The sequence below is a fragment of the Chiloscyllium plagiosum genome, unplaced genomic scaffold (assembly GCF_037043375.1).
Source record: "Chiloscyllium plagiosum isolate Xiang-an unplaced genomic scaffold, Cpla_swu_hap1 HiC_scaffold_18, whole genome shotgun sequence".
NCBI lineage: Eukaryota > Metazoa > Chordata > Chondrichthyes > Orectolobiformes > Hemiscylliidae > Chiloscyllium > Chiloscyllium plagiosum.
Genome location: NW_028270156.1, coordinates 36165206 through 36189103, shown reverse-complemented (window position 1 = coordinate 36189103; position 23898 = coordinate 36165206). Strand labels below are relative to the sequence as shown.

General features: G+C 39.1%; 1 protein-coding gene across 1 annotated transcript in view; it reads right to left on the bottom strand.

The window, feature by feature from the left end:
• The window catches only part of pik3c2a (phosphatidylinositol-4-phosphate 3-kinase, catalytic subunit type 2 alpha), a 134253-nt gene that overhangs the window by 83805 nt on the left and 26550 nt on the right, over positions 1-23898 (bottom strand). The window contains 3 exon segments of the mRNA XM_087996869.1: positions 986-1143; positions 3906-4006; positions 14932-16153. Of these exon segments, the coding sequence (XP_087852995.1) occupies positions 986-1143; positions 3906-4006; positions 14932-16077 (1405 nt within the window). The 5' untranslated portion in view covers positions 16078-16153.

Here is a 23898-nt window from a genome sequence, read left to right as displayed (position 1 = left end):
GACTGGCTGTGCCTTTCCAGCGCCACTGAGTGGGATCTGCAGTCCTCACTTTCTTCTTGTATGCCTAACTGTAGGCTCAATAGCTAAATCGATCGAAATATATAAACTGACAATTTCAATTACATTTCACCTGGACGAGTGACTGAAAGCAGGCTACTGGAGGCATTTTGGATGTTCAAGTTAAACAAAAAACGTCTAAGGTCAAATGACCCCTTCAAAACCCTTTAAATGCAAGAGACAAACACTGTATATACTGGAACACTAAAATAAGTTACAGAAAAAGCTCGAGATCAGATCAAGAAGCATCAAAACACATGAAATCGATAACTGACAAACATTAACGCCATTTCTCTATTCATAGACGTTCTCAGATCTATGACTCTTTCAGGAGGGAGGTCTATCTTTATTGGACGATACATATATTTACGCATGTTCGATGTTAATGTGCATTTTAAATTTAAAACAATTATAAGCTTTAAAATATGCAGCACAGAAGCAACGTTTAAACTTCCATGAGAAAATACATTTGTCATCAAGCTGAAATAAAGTTTAAATAACAAGTACCACTCAATTAAAACTCTCAGAATTAATAATTTATATGGGAAAAAAGATCAAGAATTAATTCCACAAACTATTTTCCAGAATTTCTGATTTGTCACACAATGGAGCAATATTTGGACATTGATAAAAGAATTCATGTGGAAGTTGATCCTATGTGTGACTTTGAGCCATTTTAAATTTAAATGATACCTCATTCACAAAACAACTGAAAACGCACATCCTTAATTGCCAACGGTCGGAATATTTTTTCAAGATGTTTCATGCACATTTACAGTCAAATGTAAAAGGCTTCTCATCTCATGCAATTTACCAAAATTAAATTTCAAGGAACTATTAAAGTATTAAGGTAGCATTATTGCAAAATGCATAGATAAAATGTACACTTCACACTGCTTAATCAAAAATAAAATGGTAAAAAACTTACCATCACAGGTGAAGGTGACCGGCTCCTGAAACTCTTCAATCTCTATGGAGACCTTCACACTAGCATTTTCTCCATTCATATCACGGTGAAGCATAACAGGACTCAAAATATAGCCTGGATTTGTGGAGTGGTCACTATATGGAAATGTGGATCGTAATCTACAAGTGGGGGGGGAGAAAAGAAAATTTAACTTCAAACAGATGACATTAATTTGGAGAGTCCAATTACTGTCATTTCTTAAGAACACTTTATTGGGATGGTATTATAGACCCCCTAATAGTTAGAAGGAAATTGAAAAACAAATTTGTAAAGAGATCTCAGCAACCTGTAAGAATAAACGGGGTGGCTGCGGTAGGGGACTTTAAACTTTCCAAACAGACTGGGACTGCCATAGTGTTAAAGGTTTAGATGGAGAAGCATTTGTTAAGTGTGTATAAGAAAATTTCCTGATTCAGTATGCAGATGTACCTACTAAAGAAGGTGCAAAACTTGACCTCCTCTTGGGAAATAAGGCAGGGCAGGTGACTGAGGTGTTAGTGGGGGAGCACTTCGGGGCCAGCAACCACAATTCTATTAGTTTTAGAATAGTGATGGAAAAGGATAGACCAGATCTAAAAGTTGAAGTTCTAACTTGAAGGCCAATTTTGATAGTATTAGGCTAGAACTTTCAAAAGCTGATTGGGGGCAGATGTTCGCAGGTAAAGGGGCGACTGGAAAATAGGAAGCCTTCAGAAATTAGATAACGAGAATTCAGAGAAAGTAAATTCCTGTTAGAGTGAAAGGAAAGGCTGGTAGGTGTAGGGAATGCTGGATGACTAAAGAAATTGAGGGTTTGATTAAGAAGAAGAAGGAAGCATATGTAAGGTATAGACAGGATAGATCGAGTAATCCTTAGAGAGTATAAAAGCAGTAGGATAGATTTAAGAGGGAAATCAGGAGTGCAAAAAAGGGGACATGAGATAGCTTTGGCAAATAGGGTTAAGGAGAATTCAAAGGGTTTTTACAAATATGTTAAGGACAAAAGGGTAAATTGGCAGAGAATAGGGTCCCTCAAAGATCAGCAAGGCAGCCTTTGCGTGGAGAAGCAGGAGATGGGGGAAGATAATAAAATGAGTATTTTGCATCAGTTTACACTATGGAAAAGGACATGCAAGGTATAGAATATAGGAAAATAGATGGGTGTCATCTTGAAAAATGTCCATATTACAGATAAGGAAGTGCTGGATATCTTGAAACAAAATCTGTGGGAAGCTAGGGTAGTGATTGCTGGGTCCGTTGCGGAGATATTTGTATCATCAATAGTCACAGGTGAGGTGCCAGAAGACTGTGGAGGTTGGCAAATGTGGTGCCACGGTTTAAGGGTAGTTAGGACAAGCCAGGGAACTATAGACCAGTGAGCCTGATGTCAATGGTGGGCAAGTTGTTGGAGGGATTCCCGAGGGACAGGATGTACATGTAGTTGGAAAGGCGAGGATGATTAGGCATGGTCAACATTGCTTTGTGTATAGAAAATCATGTCTCACAAACTTGATTGAGTTTTTTGAAGTAATAAAAGGGGATTAAGGGCAGAGTGGTGGGCATGATCTATATGGATTTCAGTAAGGCATTTGACAAGGTTCCTCATGAGAGACTAGCTAGCAAGGTTCTCATGGAATACAGGAGAACTGGCCATTTGGATACAGGACTGGCTCAAAAGGTAGAAGACAGATGGTGGCGGTGGAGGGTTGTTTTTCAGATTGGAGGCCTGTGACCAGTGGATTGCCACAAGGATCAGTGCTTTTCCTCATTTATATAAAAGAATGATTTGGATACGAACATAAAAAAAGGTATCATTAGTAAGTTTGCAGGTAACACCAAAATTGGAGGTGTAGTGGACAGCGAAGATGACTACGTCAGAATACTATGGGTTCTTGATCAGATGGGCCCATGGTCTGAGAAGTGACAGATGGAGTTTAATTCAGATAAATGTGAGGTGCTGCATTTTAGGAAAGCAAATCTTAGTAGGACACTTAATGGTAAGGTCCTAAGCAGTGTTGCTGAACAAAGAGACCTTGGAATGCAGGTTCACAGTTCTTTCAAAGTGGAGTCGTAGGTAGATAGGATAATAAAGGAGGCTTTTGGTACGCTTTCCATTATTGGTCAGAGTACTGATACAGGAGTTGGATGGTCATGTTGTGGCTGTACAAGACATTGGTTCGGCCACTTATGGAATGAGCTGCCAGAGGATGTGGTGGAGGCTAGTACAATTGCAACATTTAAAAGGCATCTGGATGGATATATGAATAGGAAGGGTTTGGAGGAATGTGGGGTGGGTGCTGACAGGTAGGACTGGACTGGGTTGGGATATCTGGTTGGCACGGAGAGTTGAACCAAAGGGTCTGTTTCCGTGCTGTACAGCTCTAAAATTTCATGTTTGAGCCTATGTTTGCAGTATAGATTGGACAGTAGTAGTAAATATCAATATTTAGCACAGTATTGGAATATTTACACAAGATCATTCACATGGCACAATCAAGTTTTTTTTTAAATTGCTGGCCCAGCCAGTGATGCCCATGATGTTGAAGTAATCTGTAGACAAGAACCATTTCAAATATACTTCCCATGTAAAACTGCAGATTGAAATCGCATTGAAATATCGAAAAAAGATCAACTAATCTTCCTCAGGATGATGATTTGCTAGGTTGTTGAAATCCAATGTTCTTACATCTTATACATGCATTTCTGAGAGAGTGTAAACGTGAGGAATTAAATGGAAGTGCTGACATCACCTTCACAAGCCTGGACAGCACTGAAGCAGAAGCTTTATTCTGGTTTCTCTACAAAATCACCACTTCTGGCGAACTCATATGCAAATGACAAAGTTAACTTTGAAAATCAAGCAATCACATTTATTAGGATGATTAAAGTTGCTCGTTCTTACTTAATAAGTTCTCGCCAAAAAGCTGCTACCTCCTCATTTTGTGAATAAATTTGTTCCAGAATATTTTCGCTTTTAAGATCATTACTGGTCCCATTGTCAACCTGTAATGAAACCAGAACTTCTAAATCTAAACAGACAGTGCAATACATTAAACACATTAACCATAATGCATAGCAAGAAACAATGCAATAAACCTAGTTAAAAGTTTTCCCACAGGGAGTTTAGGTTCTGAAAATGAGCTAAGTAGGTCATTTTACTGTTAAAATTACCTCAATACCCAAAAGCTGTTGCAATACGATATTATTGTTCAGTCTGAAAGCTGGAACATTTATATGTTATAATTGCATATCTAATTTTCACTAGTGATTTACAGCCAAACAGTGCTAAACAGAGGTTGGCTCTAGAATGCCATAAACACATTAAGCATAGTGCATCGTATGAATGCTGCAGATAAATATGGAAAAGTGCACATGCTAAAAGCAGCTAATATTTTTCCATACAAACCCTGCTGAAAAAGAATGCAAATATGTTCTTTAAACATCATACTGAAACATTCTCTGGAATTTGCAATCAAGCTTAACTTGATATGGAGATGCCAGTGTTGGACTGAGTAGACAAAGTAAAAAAAAAAAATCACATGATAACAGGTTGTGGTCAACAGGTTTATTTGAAACAGCTAGCTTTCGGAGCCCTCCACCCCCCTCCTTCCTCAGGCAGCTGGAAATGAGTTGCAAAAGATGCTCCGATAATGATCCAATTACATCGTAATTTTATTAACCTTTTAAGGAATGTATCCAAGTTATGCACACAGAAAAGAGTCATCTCAGTGACTTCTACAAAGGAATAGACATTGTAAAGAATATGACTGCATCATTAGCGTGCTTCACTGTCTGTCATGAGTGCTTTGCCAGTGAAGAAAATGAGGTGACCTAATTACTCAATTTGCAGAACATTCTTCTAGTGTGCACTCATACAATTTTAAGTGGAAATGACATCATACAAAAAAGAAAAATTAGGAACTAAAGTAAAGAGTTTGATTTTTCCCATGGGAAAATCAAGTTATGCTTGCATACTAAGAAAGTAGAACAGTGTGCCATTTCCCATTACATTTCAAAAACCTTGGGAGTTTTTCCACTTGAATGCTGTTTCGTTTGGTCTTCTTGAAAAACTGAAACAACATACACCTTAGCTGCATGTGACATGCAATTTGAGGGGCAGTCTAATTAAAATAACATTAAACTCGTGCCATGAATGGTCAGTTATAGTTAAAGTATTAAAATGCACGTACATTGTATCTTACAGGTTTCCTATTCAAAGTCAACTGTATTCTACTTCCACTATGTGAAACTCACTTCAGGACAATACTCAATGACAAAACATTCTACCCTTCTTTAACTCTAGGTCACAACTGAGTTTCAACTCTCAGCAAGTCAAATTCCCAGTCACTTTCAAGTTCCTTGACCTGCAGTGGCTACTGATCAAGCAATATTTTGACCCCCCACGCCCCATCCTCCAGAAAGGACAAATTTTAAAATTATTTCATGGGATGTGGGGGTCAATGTTGAGACATTTGTCGTCTATATGGGATTTCCTTTGACTGTTCTGCTTGTTAGGCCATTTCAGCCAGTTGAGAGTCAACCATAACATAAGATATCGGAGTAGAATTAGGCCATTTGGTCAACTAAGTCTGCTCTGCTCTTCGATAGTACTTTGGATGTTTCTCAATCCCACTCTTCTGCCTTCACCCTGTAAGCTAGCATCACCGTACTAATTAAGAACCGGTCTCAGTCTTAAAACCTCACCTCAACAATCTTCTGTAGCAATGAGTCCCACAGATTCACCACTGTCTAGCTGAAGAAATTCCCCATCTTGTTTCTAAAGAGTCATCCCTTTACGCAGAGGCTGTGCCCTCAGAGTCTTTATTTTTAGTGGAATCATCTTCATGTCCACTCTAACCAGGCCTTTCAGTATTCTAAGTTTCAACGAGGTTACCCCTCATCCTTATAACTTCCAACGAGGACAGACCCAGAGTCCTGAACCCCTCCTCATATGACAAGCTTTTCAGCCCCAGGATCATTCTTGTAAACTTCCTGAATCCCCTCAAGGTTAGCACATCGTTCCTTAGATATGGAACCCAAAATATTGCCCATGCAGGTTGACCTAAGCCTTATACAGACTGAGCAGTGCATTCCTACTGTTGGATCTAACCCCTCAAAATGAATGCCAACATTGCATTTGCCTTAACTGCCAATTGAACCTGCATGTTACCCATAAAAAAACCCTGAACCAGGATTCCCAAGTCCCGTTGTGCATCAGATTTCCAAAGCTTTTCCTCATTTATAAAACATTTTATCCTTGCGTTCTTCTTAGCAAAGTACATAACCTAACACTCTCCCACTTCGCATTGTGCGCCATTTCTTAACCCATTCTCCTAGCTTGACCAAGTCTATCTGTAGCCTCCATACTACCCATCCTTCCATCTGTCTTTGTTACCTACAAACTTAGCCCCAATCACTTAGTCCCTTACCCAAATGACCACATCATCTGCAATTCTAATTCTGATCTCGTTACCTCCAATTTTAAATGTTTACCATTGGTACCTATCTCTTTGGCTGCCAAGTCGTGAAGCTCTGAAATGTCCTCCCTGTACCTTTCCTCTTTTTAAACAAACTAGTTTCTCCAGTTAACAACATAATTGTAGCTTCACATCCTGGCAATCATTCCCATTTATTTACTTTTCACCTCTGATTTATTTGTGCCCTTCCTAAATGTATGATGTGCAGAACGCCAGTAGAGGCTGTTGGATTTCATACAGATTTACCTTCATTCCTTAATTCCTTTTCTACTCAATGTCTCATTTTACAAAATACAACTCAACCTGACTCATCAGCTTCAAAAACAGTGTGCACATTTCAACCCAAAGTGCCTCAGATTCTGCAGCATTTGTTTGATTTGTACTTTATTTTGTAATATCCTTCTGCATCTTCCTCCCAAAATAAACAACATGTGAAGGTGTCCATGTTGGACTGGCGGACAAAGTCAGAAGTCACCGGACACCAGATTATAGTCAATAGGTTTATTTGAAATCTCAAACATTCAGAGTGCTGCTCCTTTGACAGGAGAAATGACTAATTAGTGACCAAATTAGTTTTTGTCAATTAAAGATGTATCTGTCACGTCTGCCCAATCCAACCTACGTCCTTTAGAAGGCTATCCCCTTCTCTCATTCCATTCATAAACTTTAACATTGTACAAAGCACAATAAAACAAAATCAAGATCAAATCATTGGGGAATGTCACAAACTTCCCTCCAGCCTGAAAAGCAACCTTTCCCCTCTACCCTTTGATCAAGCAACAGAAAAGAATTTTGTACCTGCATTGTTACTGTCTATTATTCCATAAACTCCACTTTGCTCTACTCTGAGACACTTGCATTTTGGGATATTAAATACACCAGAGAAATTACCTGCCCTGTGTTATCTAATCAAAAAAATGAAAGCAAGTTAAAGATTTGCCTTTTTACACATCTGTGTGGGCTTCCCCAAATTAATCCACATTTAGTCAAGTAATAATTAGTCTGTGTGCAGCTATTGATTCCAAACTATTTCCCATGACTACGGTTAAACCGACTGCCCTGTGGTTGCTGGACTTATTCTTATACCCATTTTTGAATAAGGATATAACATAACATCTGCAATTGTCCAACCCTCTGGCCACTCCCAGATTTAAGGTGGTTTGCAAAGTACGGCCAGTGTTCACACTTACTTCCTTCATGTACCTCAGCAGGCTCTGGAAACTTACTAACTTTAATTACAGACAGCCTATACAATATCTCCTCTTAACAGATTTGAGAAGTTGATACAAAGGTCTCAAATTCCTTCATTTTGAGCAGCATTTTCTTATACTTAAATATTGCCCCTGACAACATGCTAAGTTCCTCTTTAGGTTCCTTGCAAGCCCGTTATTTATAAGTCTATAAAATATAATCCACAAATTGTTTATGTCAACTGCCAGTTTATTATTCTCACTCTCCTCTTTTTGCTCTTATTTGCTTTTTCAAGTGTCCTCTGAACCTTCAGTAAATCAGTCTGAAACTCTATTCTATTGTCCACTTGAGATTTGACATATGCATTTTGTTTACTTAATCATTATCCAAGGTGTTCTAAATTTACTTGTCCTACCCTTCTCCTCAATGGAATACACCTGGACTGCACCTCACTTTCTTTAACAAGGCAGTGATTGACTGGCAGAGATAATTATACCAAAGCACTGATCTGGGTCAGATTCAGATCCATTCTCATCCCACTGATGTTTGCTTGGCCTGATTAGTAGTCACTAACAGACAGAGCAATTTAGAGTATAATTGACTTGAGATTGGCTGCGACCAAGATCCCCTATGGACACTTGACCCATTTTGTCTTCTCCAACCCCCAGAATCAAAAATGCCTTGATCACTGGACGAGAAATGCACTTCAGCTCCAAAAATCAAATCAACACCAAAGACAAAAAAAACCACTCTACTGGTACCACGTCCACAAACAAACATTCACTCCATCCTCCACTACAGCTCAGTAGTAGCAGTACTACATACACTGCAGAAACTCAAGAGGCTCCTTTGGGAGCACATTCCAAACACATCAACCCTGTCATCGAGACGGACAACAGAAGGAGATACATGGAAACACTACTAACTGAAAGTTTCTCTCCACTGTTGTTGGTGGTACAGTCACCCAGGCAAGTGATGAAATACTTCCTACACTCCTTGTCGATGGCCGACAGGATATGGGATTCAGAAGATGAGTTACACACGGAGGGATTCCTGCTCTTGTTGCCATAGTTTTTATACAGTCAATGGTCACCAGAGGATATTGATAGTAGGGGAGTGGGGATTCAGTGATAGTAAGGCCATTTGAATTGTCACAACACCAGGTTTGACTAGCTATATTTGCTTGCTGGAGATGGTCATTGCCTGGTATTTGTGGAGTGAGTATTACTTGCCACTCACCATCTAAACTTGAAAAAAAAAATCCTGTTCCCATCACTGTTGCTGGGTCAAAATCCTGACCACTCAAATGATAGCACATACTTATGCCAAATGGACTGCAGTGGTTCAGGAAAGTTGCTCACCACCACCAAGCACAACTAGGGATTGGCAATAAATGCTGACTCAACCAGAAATGCTCAGATTCCCTGAAGAAAAACAGTTTATTTAAAAGGTATAAAATCTTCAAAAGTTTAAAGTAGAGAGGAGAATCTGACCACATAGCAATTGTTCATCTGTTGACGGAGGTTAATTGATTAAATGACCATATAAATAGATAAGTGGGGAAGCACGCCAGCATTTACTGTGACTGAAGTGATTTAAGGCACTTAGGTGACATTCAGATCTCTCCAGAAACCAGGTGAACATTCTGCGGAGATGGATTTGAATCTCACCATGGGAGATTTTAAACTACAAAAATTTGGAATAAAAAGCTGCATTATAACCAATGTAGATCGTCAGAAAATAAAAACTCTTCTGGTTCACAGATTTCCTTTAGGGAAGGAAATTTGCTGCGCTCACCTGGTCTGACCTACTTCTGACTCCAAACCCACAGCAATGGTTGACCCTTAACTGCCTCTGCAAATGCTGGCCTGGCCAATAACACCCTTGCCTATTTCCAGCCACTGATTGTTAATATTGTTGGGAGCAATGGCACTGTTTCACTACCAACTTACATTTGTCTCACTATGCTCTCAAATCAGAAAAAAGGTTCAATTGCACAAACTGAACCTCCCTCTGCTGGTTCTCAGACACATATTGGATGCTTGAAATGGTCAGAGCAGCTGATTTACAACCACTGGTTAGCTTAATTGTCCATCTTCTCAGATGTCAGAAAAGGATGCATGATCTACAGTTTTCAGTGAGCAGAGAATAGGTCGGTTACAAAACAGAAGGGTAGTTTTACTAGATGTTTAAAATAGCCTGGCTATTCCTCAGACAAGTTAAATGCAGCCTTGATGGTTTAACAAAATGAGAGTTTATACTGGAGACAAAGCGATTGATGTCAAATGACCCATTTGAGAACATTCCATTAATGGGAATTTGACTTTTTAACCTTCAGCAGTCTCACCAATTGACATTCCAGTCTGCAGACTCAATGCTTGCAGCAAAATTCACTTATGAAAAGAAACTGGCTTTGCTTCAAATGTTTGTGCTTCCTCATTTCCTACTAAAGCCTCAAAATTTCCTGTTTTCAGCATAAAAGCTGCTGCATGTAACAGAACAGTTTATCTATAATGCACGTCTCCCTAACACTTGTAAAGTTCCTCAGGTCAGAAAGCAACGTTCCTGGCAACTACTTCAGGAAGGACAGGTCAACTTCTACTATTCACAGCAAGAATATATCAAAAACCTTTACATGCTACAGCTCTTCAAATACACTGAACTGTTATGGGGAATAGCCTCATTCTACATGTGCAGTCTTAAAAACTAAATCACTTGTTTTTGTAAGCTTCTTCCTTCCCCCAGACTCTTCAGAAAGCACAGCACATCCCCAGATTTCTGTAACAGAGAACAAATACTGCTGGGAGTGACAAAGGAATAACCAAGAACAATAACTCTTCAGTTTCCGCAGTTATATCCATGTTTTGGAGTGGGGAAGGTGAGAAAAGAAAGAAAGATATGTCACAATAAAGAAAATAAAATAGACATGAAATGGTTTCCTACTATGGTGTGAATATCACGCACATTTCTAAAACTGAATACAAGGGCAGAGACTGGCAAATTTATGTAAGAAACTAGGTTTCAATAGTCATCTAATGCCAGTCACTATTAGGAATAAGAGTTGAAGAGACTAACTGAACGGAACATGTATATCTGAAAACACTAACTGTCTATTACTAATGAGTTCTCTCATTTTTCGAAGGTTAAGCATTCAGAGTTTTTAAAGCAGTACAAATGCTGGATATCTACCTCTATTATGGTCATTGCAAAAGAGGCTACCCCCACCATGCAAACTGTGAGAGAAGAGAACTTTTTGTGTTCAGTCTGGGATGTGTGTGTTGCTGCCTGGGCCAACATTTATTGCCCATCTCCAATTGTTCTTGAGTGGCTTACTCGGCTATTTAAAGAGCCTGAGAGACTTGAGTCACACATAGGCATCCTCCCCGAAGGACATTCATTGTGAACAAGATGGGTTTTTTTTTTTAAAATGGTACTTGGCACTTTAAATATTTAATTCCATACTTTTTAATGAACTCAAACTTCACTATCTTCGATAGGGTGATGTCAATCCTTGCAGAATATTATCCTAAATTTTGACTTCCTAGTCTAGTGACTGGATCAATTTAGAATATCTGGTCAGCATGGACAAGTTGGTCCAAATGGTCTGTTTCTGTAGCTAATCTCACCTGTAGCTAATGATTCTATAGCTAATCTCATCTGCAATAAAACCAAGTGTAAACGGCCATTTAAGGTTAATCATCTGTTCAGTGCCACATTAGAGAATAATTATCTAAATTGGAACCTATTGTAATCATATGGGACACTATACTGACTTGAAGTATTACTCAGCAAAACTGTAAAGTGACAAACAGGGGCTTTACAATTCACCAGAAGAAACCTGACCAAATCTAGAACAATGTTAACTCATGTGCATTGCTAATAATGAAGGCATTATGCATGAAGACTTACGTTGAGAAAATCCTACTTTGTAATTTATACGCAAGTACAAAAATAGGAGGCCAAGAAAAACTAAAGGTGAAAGATTCCAATACATTTCTCAAATTGAAATGCAAGACTAACTGAAGAGATGGGAATGGGTATCAGAGTAATTGCACTGCCTTTGAAAGTCTTGGATCTTATTTGAATACAACATATGCTGCAAAGTAGTCAGAAGCAAAAATCAAAAAAAAGACTAGAGACTTCTCTTTCAGAGATAGGAGGTAGTCAAGTGGATGTTGACATCTGTGCTACACCTAATCTGGTTGTGATCAATTTTGATGGTGGAAGAAATTTACAAGAAAAAAAGTTAACTATTAATGTATTCAGTTTGAAAACACTAGAAGGAAAACTCTTAGATTTCACATCTGAGCTCTGCAAGCAGCACTGCAGACAATTCACAACATACTTAACATGTCAAAGTACAAAAGGAATTAAGAATCCTTCTTGAACTGTACATTGTTGTTATGGTGGTGTCTACTTCAGTGTCACCCCAAGAGGGAAAAATGAAACAGCTGGTTGCAGCTCTGGAATGCTAAAAAATGGTAATGACAGGAAATTAGACACTTTGGATAAACCGTGGAAAAGATGAACATAAAAACAAAAATTTGCCTGGAACAATATTCAAAGTATATTTTTCATGGTGCTTTTCTGAGCAGTCTGAAGTTAACTGGCTTTAACAAAACAGGAAATATACCCTTGTGGAAGAAGGACTCATTTGTTGAAAGGAATGTTTGTTGACTAAAAAAAGTGTATCATTAGTCAGGAAATGCTGGGGACGCTTCTCAATTTCATCTCTAGTTGGGTCACATTAGAAAATGCAAAAGGTCACAGAGTGCAAACTTATCCTTTCAGTGGTTCTGCTTCTACAAAACAATGCAAATCCCATTATAACTGCAGAATTGATTCACCAGCAATCTCCTGGTAAAAATCAGGGGGCAAATCCATTTAGAAGGCAACTGAATGCTCAAGTCAGAAACAACAACTTTTTACAGCATCGAACTGTCAAAAGATTATATTGGCTGCATGCCAAAGCACCTTACAAGTTGGCATTTCCTGTTGTGAGAGGTATGCATGACCTGTCAGTTCTAGTTAAGGAAAGTCTAAATGTAAATCAACATCCTGGGAGTTCACCTAAAAGAAGTCCATCTATAGCCCTCATGATTTTATAGAGTTGATGGTAGTTGCCTTTTTTCAAGGATGGGGGATTTAAAGATGAGGGGGCACATTTTTAAAAGGTGGGGGAGGGGAAAAAAAAAAGAGACAGAAGGTGGCTCACACATGGAATAAAATTTCCTGAGCAAGTGGTGAATATGGGTACAATTACCACTTTTAAAAGCCATTTGGATAGATACAGGAATAGGAAAGCTTTGGAGAGACATGGACCAGGAGCAGACATGTGGGACTAGTTTATTTTGGGATTACCTTTGACATTGACTGCTTCAACTATAGGAAGTGTTACCATGCTGTATGACTATGACCATTGACCGGAAACCCAACTTGACATGCCACTTAAGCAAAGCAGCTGCAAGAGCAGGTCAGAGGGTAAGAATACTGTGGCAAGTAACTCACCTCCAGCACTGTGATGAAATATTCCCCGCTACCTTGGATGACTGTACCTCCAACATCACTCAGATGCTTGATACCATCCAGAACAAAGCAGCCCACTTGATTGGCACCATATCCACAAACATGAACTGTTGCTCAGTAGCAACAGTGTCTGTCATTTACAAAAATGCAAAAATTCAAAGATCCTTCGACAATACCTTCCAAAGCTACCATCACTTCCATCTAGATGGTCAAAGGCAACAGATACATGGGAACACCACTACCTGAGAGTTTTCCTCCAAGCCACCCAGCATCCTAACTTGGAAATTAGTGCCATTTCTTCACTCACTGGATGAAAATCTTGGAACTCCCTCTCTGAACGGCATTGGGGCCTATCTGCAGCAGGTGAAGGTAACTTGCCACCTTAAGGGCAACTAGGGACAGACAGTAAGTACTGGCCAGCCAGCAATGCCCACATGCCACACATACAAAATAAAATTTACCAGTTGATATGCAAGCTTCTGTCATAGACAAAGGAACAGAACTAGAGAAAATCCAGCTCGAGTGCTCGACAGATGACAAGAATTTGCTGTTTACAAAATACAGTGGTGTGACTGTTGCAGACAATTGTAGTTACTTTAAGTGTGGCCTTCTTCCATTATGACAGTGTGACTGGAACCCAAACAGTTGGCACACAAAAAAAAACTCATCTTCTGTAAACAATTCTGGCATCAAATTTAACCATATAAAATTTAGTGAGATCTGGTCTACTTTGCAACAAATATAGCTAGACACCAACGTGCCATAACGGTTGTACGAGTGTGTTTGAGGAAAATCACGATTGTAGACAAACATATCTGTCTGATTGTTCTGATGGAAGTCATCACTGAAAAAGGTTTCTAAATCCATAGATGCTGCCATATAGCTGGAGTACATCCAGTATTGTGTTTTTATTTGGCAACATTTTGCATTTGCTTTAAAGCAAATGACTTGCTTTTGTCACAAAATCAATTGGGACATTTGGCCCTGAACTGTACAGAATTACATAGATACCAGAGAGCTTCCAAAATGGATGGATGTAACCTGGTCATGGAATTCCTACCTGCTTATGGTATATCAATTTTTTTCTGGTGGACAAAAGGGAGATGCATGCATGGAATAATGCACATTGAAAGGAAACCCAAACTCAGTAATGCCATTTGAACGCAGCGCCAAGTTCAAATCGACCATATTTTGGTTGGTACGAGAGATTTAACCACAGTGCATGAGGCACGAGTCACAAATCTATGGAGTTTATTCATGAGCTCGGAGAAAGCAGATTAAGTCTGCATTATTGTCATGTTTTCAAGTCATTAAAATCCAAAGCTAACTAAAAACTGAGGAAAAAAAGATGACCAGGGTTTCAGTGTGAATTAGAAAAGCAGTTCCAGCATTTTCTGTAGCAGTTTTTTGACAATTTTGTTTGTTAGCCTGACACCATCTTCACCAAGCATGTGCACAAGGGATCTTTGAATATTTGATCAATTTCCAAAGACAAAACTGGGATTGTTTGAGGCTTGAAGGGCCAATTCCTGCTTCCATTTATGTTCTTGCAATGTTAAGAAGAGTTGTAAAACTACCAAATTATACCCCAATTAGTTGTTAAACATGAATGCACCTTAGAATACTTGACAAACATATCACAATACAAATGTTCAGAACATAGGCATATTTGCATATCAGTTAATAGATAGAAAACACAAGCATAATGCAAAATAGTGTGTTTCAATCTCCTACCTGTGAAGATTGGTCACCCTGTCCTTGTATGCTGTCAGAAAACTGGGAACTTGTGGACCGTAGGTTAAGAGATAAACTACGTGTCACTGAAGTGCCAGACGCAGATTTCCCACTTGACTGGTTGAACGATGCCACCTCACTCCTAATGTCAGGTGAGCTACTTTCCAATGGGCTTTGTTTTTGTAGCACTTGCTCCCAAGGATCTGCAGCTACAGTGCCTGCATCTACTTTTGGCTCAATATCTGTTGAACTGTACGACAATTCCAGGTTTTCAATCCTTGCTTTATTGAGTGGGTCAAGATCTAGCCAGTCAAACTTGCTAACATCATTTGAGTTTTCACAAACTGGCAACTTAGGAACCATCGTATTGGATGATTCTAAATCGTTGCTCGACTTGCTGTTTTTCAAGTATTCTGATGTACTGGCTATTTTATCATATAACTTTGCCAGTTCAGGTGGTACTGTTGAATAAGGTGGCAGAACTCCTGTAGGGTGTACAGGTGTAGCAGACTGGAGTGGGAAAGGCATGTACTGATGTCCTTGAAGACCAATATATATCGATTCAGAAGGTCGGTATGAAGACTGTCCAGGACTAGGACCAAAACCATTCTGAAATGGATCAGGCTGTTTAGGGTATGTCACTGGTGTTGCATGATAAGCACTTGTTTGGACCACAGGCACCTGTATTCCACTTGTCCACTGTCCCCCAGAAAATAGTGCCTGACTGTAAAACGGACTTGAGAACGATGGACTTACAAGAGGAGTATTTGGTAACGTAGGAGGTCGAGTTATTTTTTTAGGTCCAAAATTTTTGTCCAAAAGCAGTTTTTCCAGTTCAGCTGAAGTTAGTTTCTCTATATCTAGGTCAGATAGAGCATCAGCAGCTCGTTTCTTGGAGATTTCTGCCTCTGGAAAGTGAATAAGGTCATATTCTTGGATGGTATTTGGAGATTTCTGACGTGCATTGCTGGCAGACCGCACAGGATGATCTTCCTTTAAACTTTGGGTTCTCTCCTTCTGCAGCTTAGCCAAGGCTTCAGCCTCCATTTGCAGGGCTTCCTCTTTGCCAACAGCTCGCTTCCCAGAGTAGCCAACTGTTGCAGGTGCTGACTGCTTGAATCCATTCCGACTGGATATCTGGGCCATGCTGTTAACTGGTAGATTCCCATTTATCACAGCAAGTCCAAGTGTTCCTAGCTGGGAAGGCCCAAAGAATCAGAACCTAGAGCTCCAAACAAAAACAAAAATGGAATTATAAAAGATAACAATTAGAAGTGCCATCTACAAAGCCACACATCTTGCCGAGATTAAAATTTAAACCCTCATTATGAGCTACCAACACATCCATGTACCTATATAACAAAATCTTAGTCCAAAACTTCCTAGCTTCAGATTTCTGGTGAAGGAACCTTGCAGCCTTCCCTCTAGGTTCCCACACTTAAGCATCATTCTTATTCAAAACTGTGCCCTCAGCTATTAGCCACATTTCAAAATTTGCAAGGACAAAAACAATAAACTTCAAGATGGAATCAGGCAATGGCTGAGGAGCACATGACAGATGAAATATAATGCAAAGTATCAAGAGATACAATCTTACAGGAAGAACAAGGGACAATGTGAAGATCAAGTTGCAATTCCAAGGAGTGGAAGGGCAGAGAGACTGGTTATATTTGTAGACAAATCATTAAAGATGGCAATAAAAAGTTGAGAAACTTTATAATGGCATTTGGAATAGTGAGCTTTATAAATAGATGTCTAAGGTAAAGCAAGTTATGAAACACCAGTTTACCCTCCACTGGAAGTGTGCTCAACTCTGGTGACAAAGTTAAAAATCACAACACCAGGTTATATTCGAAGCACACTAGCTTTCGGAGCGTCGCTCCTTCATCAGGTGGTACCACCTGATGAAGGAGCAACGCTCCGAAAGCTAGTGTGCTTCCAATTAAACATGTTGGACTATAACTTGGTTTTGTGCGATTTTTAAACTTTGTACACCGCAGTCCAACACCAGCATCTCCAAATCAATTCTGGTGACAGTAGTTTAGAAAGTATATGAAAGATTAGGCAGGGATACAAGAGATTCACAGGAATAAGAATAAGATAGAGGGGTCTTTTGACAGGTGTTCAAAATTAGAAAAAAAAGTGAGATCAGTGATCAAGATGAAGGAAAGTTCATTTAAGAAGGTTGAGAACCCATTAATGCATTTCTGCTCTTTCAAGAACACAAGAAAGGAGGAGGAATGCACCATTTAAAAAGGTCCTTGAGCCTACACGAGGAGTCAATAGAATCAATGATCCAACACAGCCCTAACTCAGCTCCCCATAACTATCTTACAAATCAAAAAATATGAATGCATTTAAGGCAGAGTTAGACAATAACCGTGGATTTCTGCAGAAGAGAATTTCAAGATTAGAAACTGAGATGAAACTTGATTTAAGCCAGAGATGAGGGGGAAAAACCCTTACTTTGAAAATGTTCCTCAATTCTAGATTCCCAAGGTAGATGAAATACCCTCAATATATACTATAAAAAAACCCAGATATTATGTTTTGCAAAATGATAATCCCTCATTTCTCTAGTCTCCAAGTGAGTATAGACCCAACCAATTTTAGCCATTCCTCAAAAGTCAACCCCTTCATTCCAGGACTCTGCCAATCAAGCTTCTCCAAACTTCCTTCAGTAAAAGTAATGTCTCACCTCAAATAAGGTTACCAAACTACATGTTGCTATACAGGTAGCAAGATTTCCCCAAGTTTCTCTTCCATTCACCTTCCTTTAAAGAGGCCAGTATTCAGTTTACCTTCTAACCGAAATTGGGATATCTGCATGGTGACATTTCATTTACAAGGACAAGGACAAGGACATGCAGGTCCCTCTGAACCATAGCTGCAATTCTATAGTTCCCTTCTACTAAATAACACAGATTTTCTTTGTTTGAATAAAGGTGATTGACAGCCCATATTAATTTAAACTTTGTTTGTCCAAATTAAGATTATCACAATATTGTTCCAATTGAATAGTCCAATATCAAATACGTATGAATAGATTAGATTAGATTACATTACAGCGTGGAAACAGGCCCTTCGTCCACACCGACCCGCCGAAGCGCAACCCCTACATTTACCCCTTACCTAACACTACGGGCAATTTAGCATGGCCAATTCACCTGACCTGCACATCTTTGGACTGTGGGAGGAAACCGGAGCACCCGGAGGAAACCCACGCAGACACGGGGAGAACGTGCAAACTCCACTCAATCAGTCGCCTGAGGCGGGAATTGAATCCGGATCTCAGGCGCTGTGAGGCAGCAGTGCTAACCACTGTGCCACCGTGCCGCCCACCAACATGATACATCAACATGATCAGCAAGATTAAATGTTTAGACTCATTGCTAGTTTCTTTCATTATATAATTTATTGCAGCAGACCCAATAGCAACTTCTGAAATCGGATTAGTTTCCAACAGCTTTAAATTTGGTAAATATTCTATTTACCTATCTAATACTTAATATTGAGATCGGTTTTAATAACTAACAATTCAAGCCATTAACTCAAAGCATTTGTTATGACAATAAGCAACTGGTAAAAAAAAAAACATGATTTTTTCAGTCTGCAGGTTCATTCTCCAGAATCAAGATTCGAGTGGTGCTGGAAAAGCGCAGCAGGTCAGGCAACATTAGAGGAGCAGGAAAAATCGACGTTTTGGACAACGGCCCAATGTTGATCTCCAGCATTTGCAGTCCTCATTTTTGCTGGGTTCAGTCTCCAATTAATGGCAAGCTGAAGTAACAGTTCAGAAGAGAGCAAAGGCTCGTCTACAAAATATTTACTTTGTTATACCAGGCCAGCCCATGTATCCTAAGTTAAAGAAATTTGGAATATGATATTTATGTAGGGTCTAAGTCACTGTCAAGCACCAGAGAAAGTACAATTAAATCAACAGTGACCAAAAGGGGAGGAGAAATGGTTTATCTCAGTAGCACCAGGCAGAAAATTTAACATTTTACATCTTTTTGATACTCACACAGGTCCCAATTAGATCTGATTATTCTATTAATTAAAATTTATGTCCCACACCAAATATTAAATGCTGCTGCCGCCGCCAAGATTTTAATCATTGCTTCCAACCAAGTTAAAAGGGACCTGATTAAGTTACTGCACAGTAGTAAACCTAGATAACCAAAATAGGTTATTCTATACACATTAAAAAAAGGGAAAACCCATGAGCCAACAAATGTTGATGCATATTCTATTACAAATATGGAGACCATCGACGAGAGAGTGGCCATACCAAGATCTATGTTTCTGGACTTGGAAAAAAGGACCTGCTGTAGGCATTGTTATGGCTTAGTCATATTAAACTTGTGCAACACATTCACTGTCATTGAAAAGTGCATTATTTCAGCAGCTGGAGTACTCTGTTCCAGAGATTGAGCATTACACCCTGGCATACATTGACTATGCAAACACACGTTGAAGATATTTCAGACATAGAATTTACACCTCATCAATAGCACTAGTTGAAGACCCAGAATGCAAGCTTGGTAAGACTTTCGACCCCCCAAACCAGAAATAGCTAAGCCACCATCTAACTGTTAGATGTGGGATTTTGCTACATGTAAAATAGCAACTGTGTTCAGTTATGTAACAGCTACAGCACTTCAGTTTTTCTAAAAAAAATTGAACAGTTCTAAAAGAGAATCATACTAAAAAGTTAACAAACTTTTCTTTTAGATGTTCTCAAATGTTAACTACCAACTTCCCTACTAGGAACTTACAAGTGAATTAAAAGAAAAACATTGACACGTCACCCAGCAAAGCCCAGACGGTGTTTACAATGTATGGGCAAAGTCCAAACACCATTCTTTTTTGCAGGGCGAGGCCTGTAATAATTACCAGTAAAGCACAGTTAAAGCATATCTTTGAAATTTTATTTAATACAGCACCAACACTTGTACTTAAATACTTGAAAAGAAAAATAGCGTCTGCAGAGATAAAGTTGAAGTTAAACACATCTCGAATTGTCATCACAAGGCTACAGAAGATCATCACTTTGATGGACAGAAATCTAATCTACAATTATAAAAAACTTAATGAGGAATTAGTGTATCACAACACAAAATGAACAGAGAGACATGGGGAGTACAAACTGTTTCATTTACAACTAAATGGAAACGTTTTGGTTTGTTGCTTAAAATTACTGCTTTAGTTGAAATAAGCTTTAGAAAACACTTGCCACACTAATGTTAGCTTGACATTGGTAGCACTTTCACTTCTGTTAGAGGATAGTTTCAAGGCAATTTAAAGCCTAAAAAGGCCAAAGCAGTTCTAACCCTCAGTTTATTTTTCTATAAAACCGTATCTGATGTCATTTCCTAAGGTTTTTCCAAGTTCTTTTCAGCATTCCTTTATGGAGCAGGTTATGCAGATGGCTCTCATTCAACGAGGAGTGATCAAGAGATAAATTACTGGCTGTTGTACATTGTTTAGTCTATCCTTGGAGCGATTACCAAGACATCCATATATTCAAACAACTGTATTACATTCCAAAAGAATGGTACAAAGCTCAACATTAATAGGTCTTGCAGTCACAATCATTCTTCCTCCAAACTATCAGCTGAGGGGGTAATGAATGGACATTTAACAGGGTACCTTTGTCTTATTGGGTCAGCCAATGCCTTAAATGAGGATGGTTCATGTTCGTGGAGCAGGTTTGGAGTTCAATTGTCTCTTATTAAATTCTGCAACTTCTGGTGCCACGTTTTCAAATCTGACTGTTAAGCTTCTTTAATGTTGCAATTCCTGACTGTTGGGGTTCATCACAGCTGTCAAAATCTTGTATTTGGTTAGTCTAGTTTTGGAGAGGATACAGAGTTGTTGGTATGTTCAAACAACTAGTTCGGTATATTTCAGAAGGTTCTATATGACATGTGGTCTTATGATCCTGAAGCCCTAATCCTTCTCCAAATTTTTCAATTGGGTATTCTCTTACATCATGGAGGCGCTATTCACACAGTCCCAGATATGAATCCCCATGATTCCTAATATATTGGTGGCATTTGACTGCTTTCGCAGACTAACTAGTCTAAATGGCAACACAGAAATAGAAAATTTAGCTTAAATTTAGGACAGAGAATGACACTAAGAAAATAAGGTTATGGAGGTTGTGCATTGTACTGAAAAAAAAAGTGTTAGTTATTCTTAAATTAATTTAAGAATAAAAGATTTATCAGACAGGAAATGGCAGTTAAAACGTAACAGGAAAACATTTGGCATATTAATTTGTTATTGCAAGTGGAATGGAGTGTAAAGTACAAAAATGTTTTATGCAACTGTCCAGGGTAGCCACACACACAGACCAAGTCTTAAACTATGAAAGTAACCACCCCAACACACAAACGAAGCTGCATCAGGACGCTATTCAGAAGGGCCACAACACACTGCATTACACCAGAACTGCAAAAAGAAGAAGAGGAACACCTATACAAGGTATTCGCCAAAAACGGATACCCGCGCAACTTCATCAACAGATGCCTAAGAGAAAGACCACGGAACGAGGACATACCACAACCAAAAGGACTAGCCACACTACCATACATCAGGAGCATCTCGGAACTGACAGCCAGACTAATGCAAGCCCTAGGACTCATAACGGCACACAAACCAACAGCCACGCTCAGACAACAACTCACCAGAACCAAGGACCCGATACCCAACATGAGTAGTGTACAAAATACCATGCAAGGACTGCACAAAACACTATATAGGACAAACAGGAAGACAGCTAACAATCCGCATACATGAACATCAACTAGCCACGAAACGACACGACCAGCTATCCTTAGTAGCCACACACGCAGACAACAAGCAACATTAATTCGACTGGGACAACATTACTATCATAGGGCAAGCCAGACAGAGAACAGCCAGGGAATTCCTAGAGGCATGGCATTCATCCACAAACTCCATCAACAAACACATCGACCTGGACCCAATATACCGACCACTACAGCGGACAGCTGAAACTGACAACCGGAAGCGGCAGGGACAGACCACTATAAACACCGGAGGAAACATCAAAGCAGCGCTTCGCAGGAGGCTCTCAAGCACTGATGATGTCGCCTAGCCAGGGGACGAAACGTTTGCAACAAAAACTTCCAGCTCGGCGAACAGAACCACAACATAGATGAGTAACAAATGGCCAGCGATGGCCATTTCATATGAAGGATTAAATATATAGATTCATAAGTTTTGGGGGCTGGAGGCAGGTAAATGCAAATGAGACATTCATATCACCAATAATCTTATTCAACAACAAAACACATTCAAGGGATGAAAAGACCTAATCTTCTTGCTATTTGCTTAATGTTCTTACATTGGATTGTGAAAACAGAGTATAAACAACAACATGGCACATTAAGCCAAATTGTTTACTAATCTTGCAGTCTTTCATGTTTAACATGACAATTTTGGCAATCAGACACAGAATTAAATTTCCATTTCAAATCTATACACGTTCAACTTCCCTTGCAAGCCTCATGTATAAATCAAGGCAAGATGGACACAGCCATCATCAATTTGTTGGAATGATGATATTTTATTTACAATGTTTTACATATCATAACATCTCTGTAGTGGGTGGAACTTGAACTAAACTTCTGGCTCAGAGGTAGGTACACTGTTATTATCCCACAAGGCATCCACCTCACAAGGTTGTTAATGGTAGAATTCTATCTACTTTAAAGAGTTCAAAAATACTAAAAAAGCAACCTGATCTTTCAGAAACTTTCAACAGCATTTGTTCAAATGATTTACAAGATAAATGTGAAACTAAGCAACCAAGTGAAAATAGAAGTTACTGCTAATTTTAGTTTTTGCAGTTCCTTTCCAGGGGCCAATAAACCAGGGTTTCAACAGCTTGAATTATTTGCAGATCAGTGTTCAAGATGTAGCAGCAGTTTTCTCATCCAATTAAAACACCGGAAACAAAATTTGAAGATGACAGATGGTTAAGCCACTAAATCCAAGAGTCACCCTTACATGTGATGCAATATTCTGAAGATAGCAGCATACACTATGAGTATTTTAGATGACAAGAAATTCAGATACACAAGCTGTGGTATTTACAGAGTTAGGAAAATCCAGAAGAAAAACATCAGACATGATGTCAATTAAATAACTAAAGGTGGTTAAAACCCATCTCATTCACTAATGTGGCTACCCAATCCCAGAATCTGAAGAATCTGCTGCCAGACCTTCTGAGTTTCTTTAGCACCCACTGCAGCATTTTGCTTTTGTAAGTACTTTTTGTAACTTAATTCTAAAAAAAAAAGTTGCATTATGAGGGTGCTTTTTTGAAGCAAAACAAAAGTCAAGACTGAACGTCACAAAGAATCTTTCAAGTTGAGGAAATTCTGCCTGGCAACTCATTAATTTTGGTTTTTGAAAAAGCACATCTCTTTGCAGCTGAAAGTGCCAAGTGTACTGAGAACTTCCAGAGCCTGCATCGGAGTAAAATGTCAAAACACCCAGGAAGCTTGAAATAATTTGGACAAGTACCTCATAAACCATCAAACTGACACAGAGAAGGAACTTTCCATCTAGAGATCAGGACTTTTGATCTTCAGAATTTTGTTTACAGTGTCTATATATTCTTTTAACACTCATCATACACATGTTAAACCACTGGCCTTTCAACTGACTTACTCATTAAGAGTGGGAGTGTTTGAGGCTTTGAAAGGATATAGTTTAAAGATGCACAAGTTAAATATCCTCCCTTTTCAATGGTTTTGTTACAAGTGACTTATTATGCTAGGTTCTTTTCCTGAGGGTTTGCACACGAGATGCTCAAATTAAAAGTTTATTAAAGCTTGTACAAGCCAGGTGACCCGCTTTGATCTCTCTTGCAAACGGAGGGGGAGTCAAAGTGAGGCACCAAACAAAGAAAACACATCCCCTTTATACAGG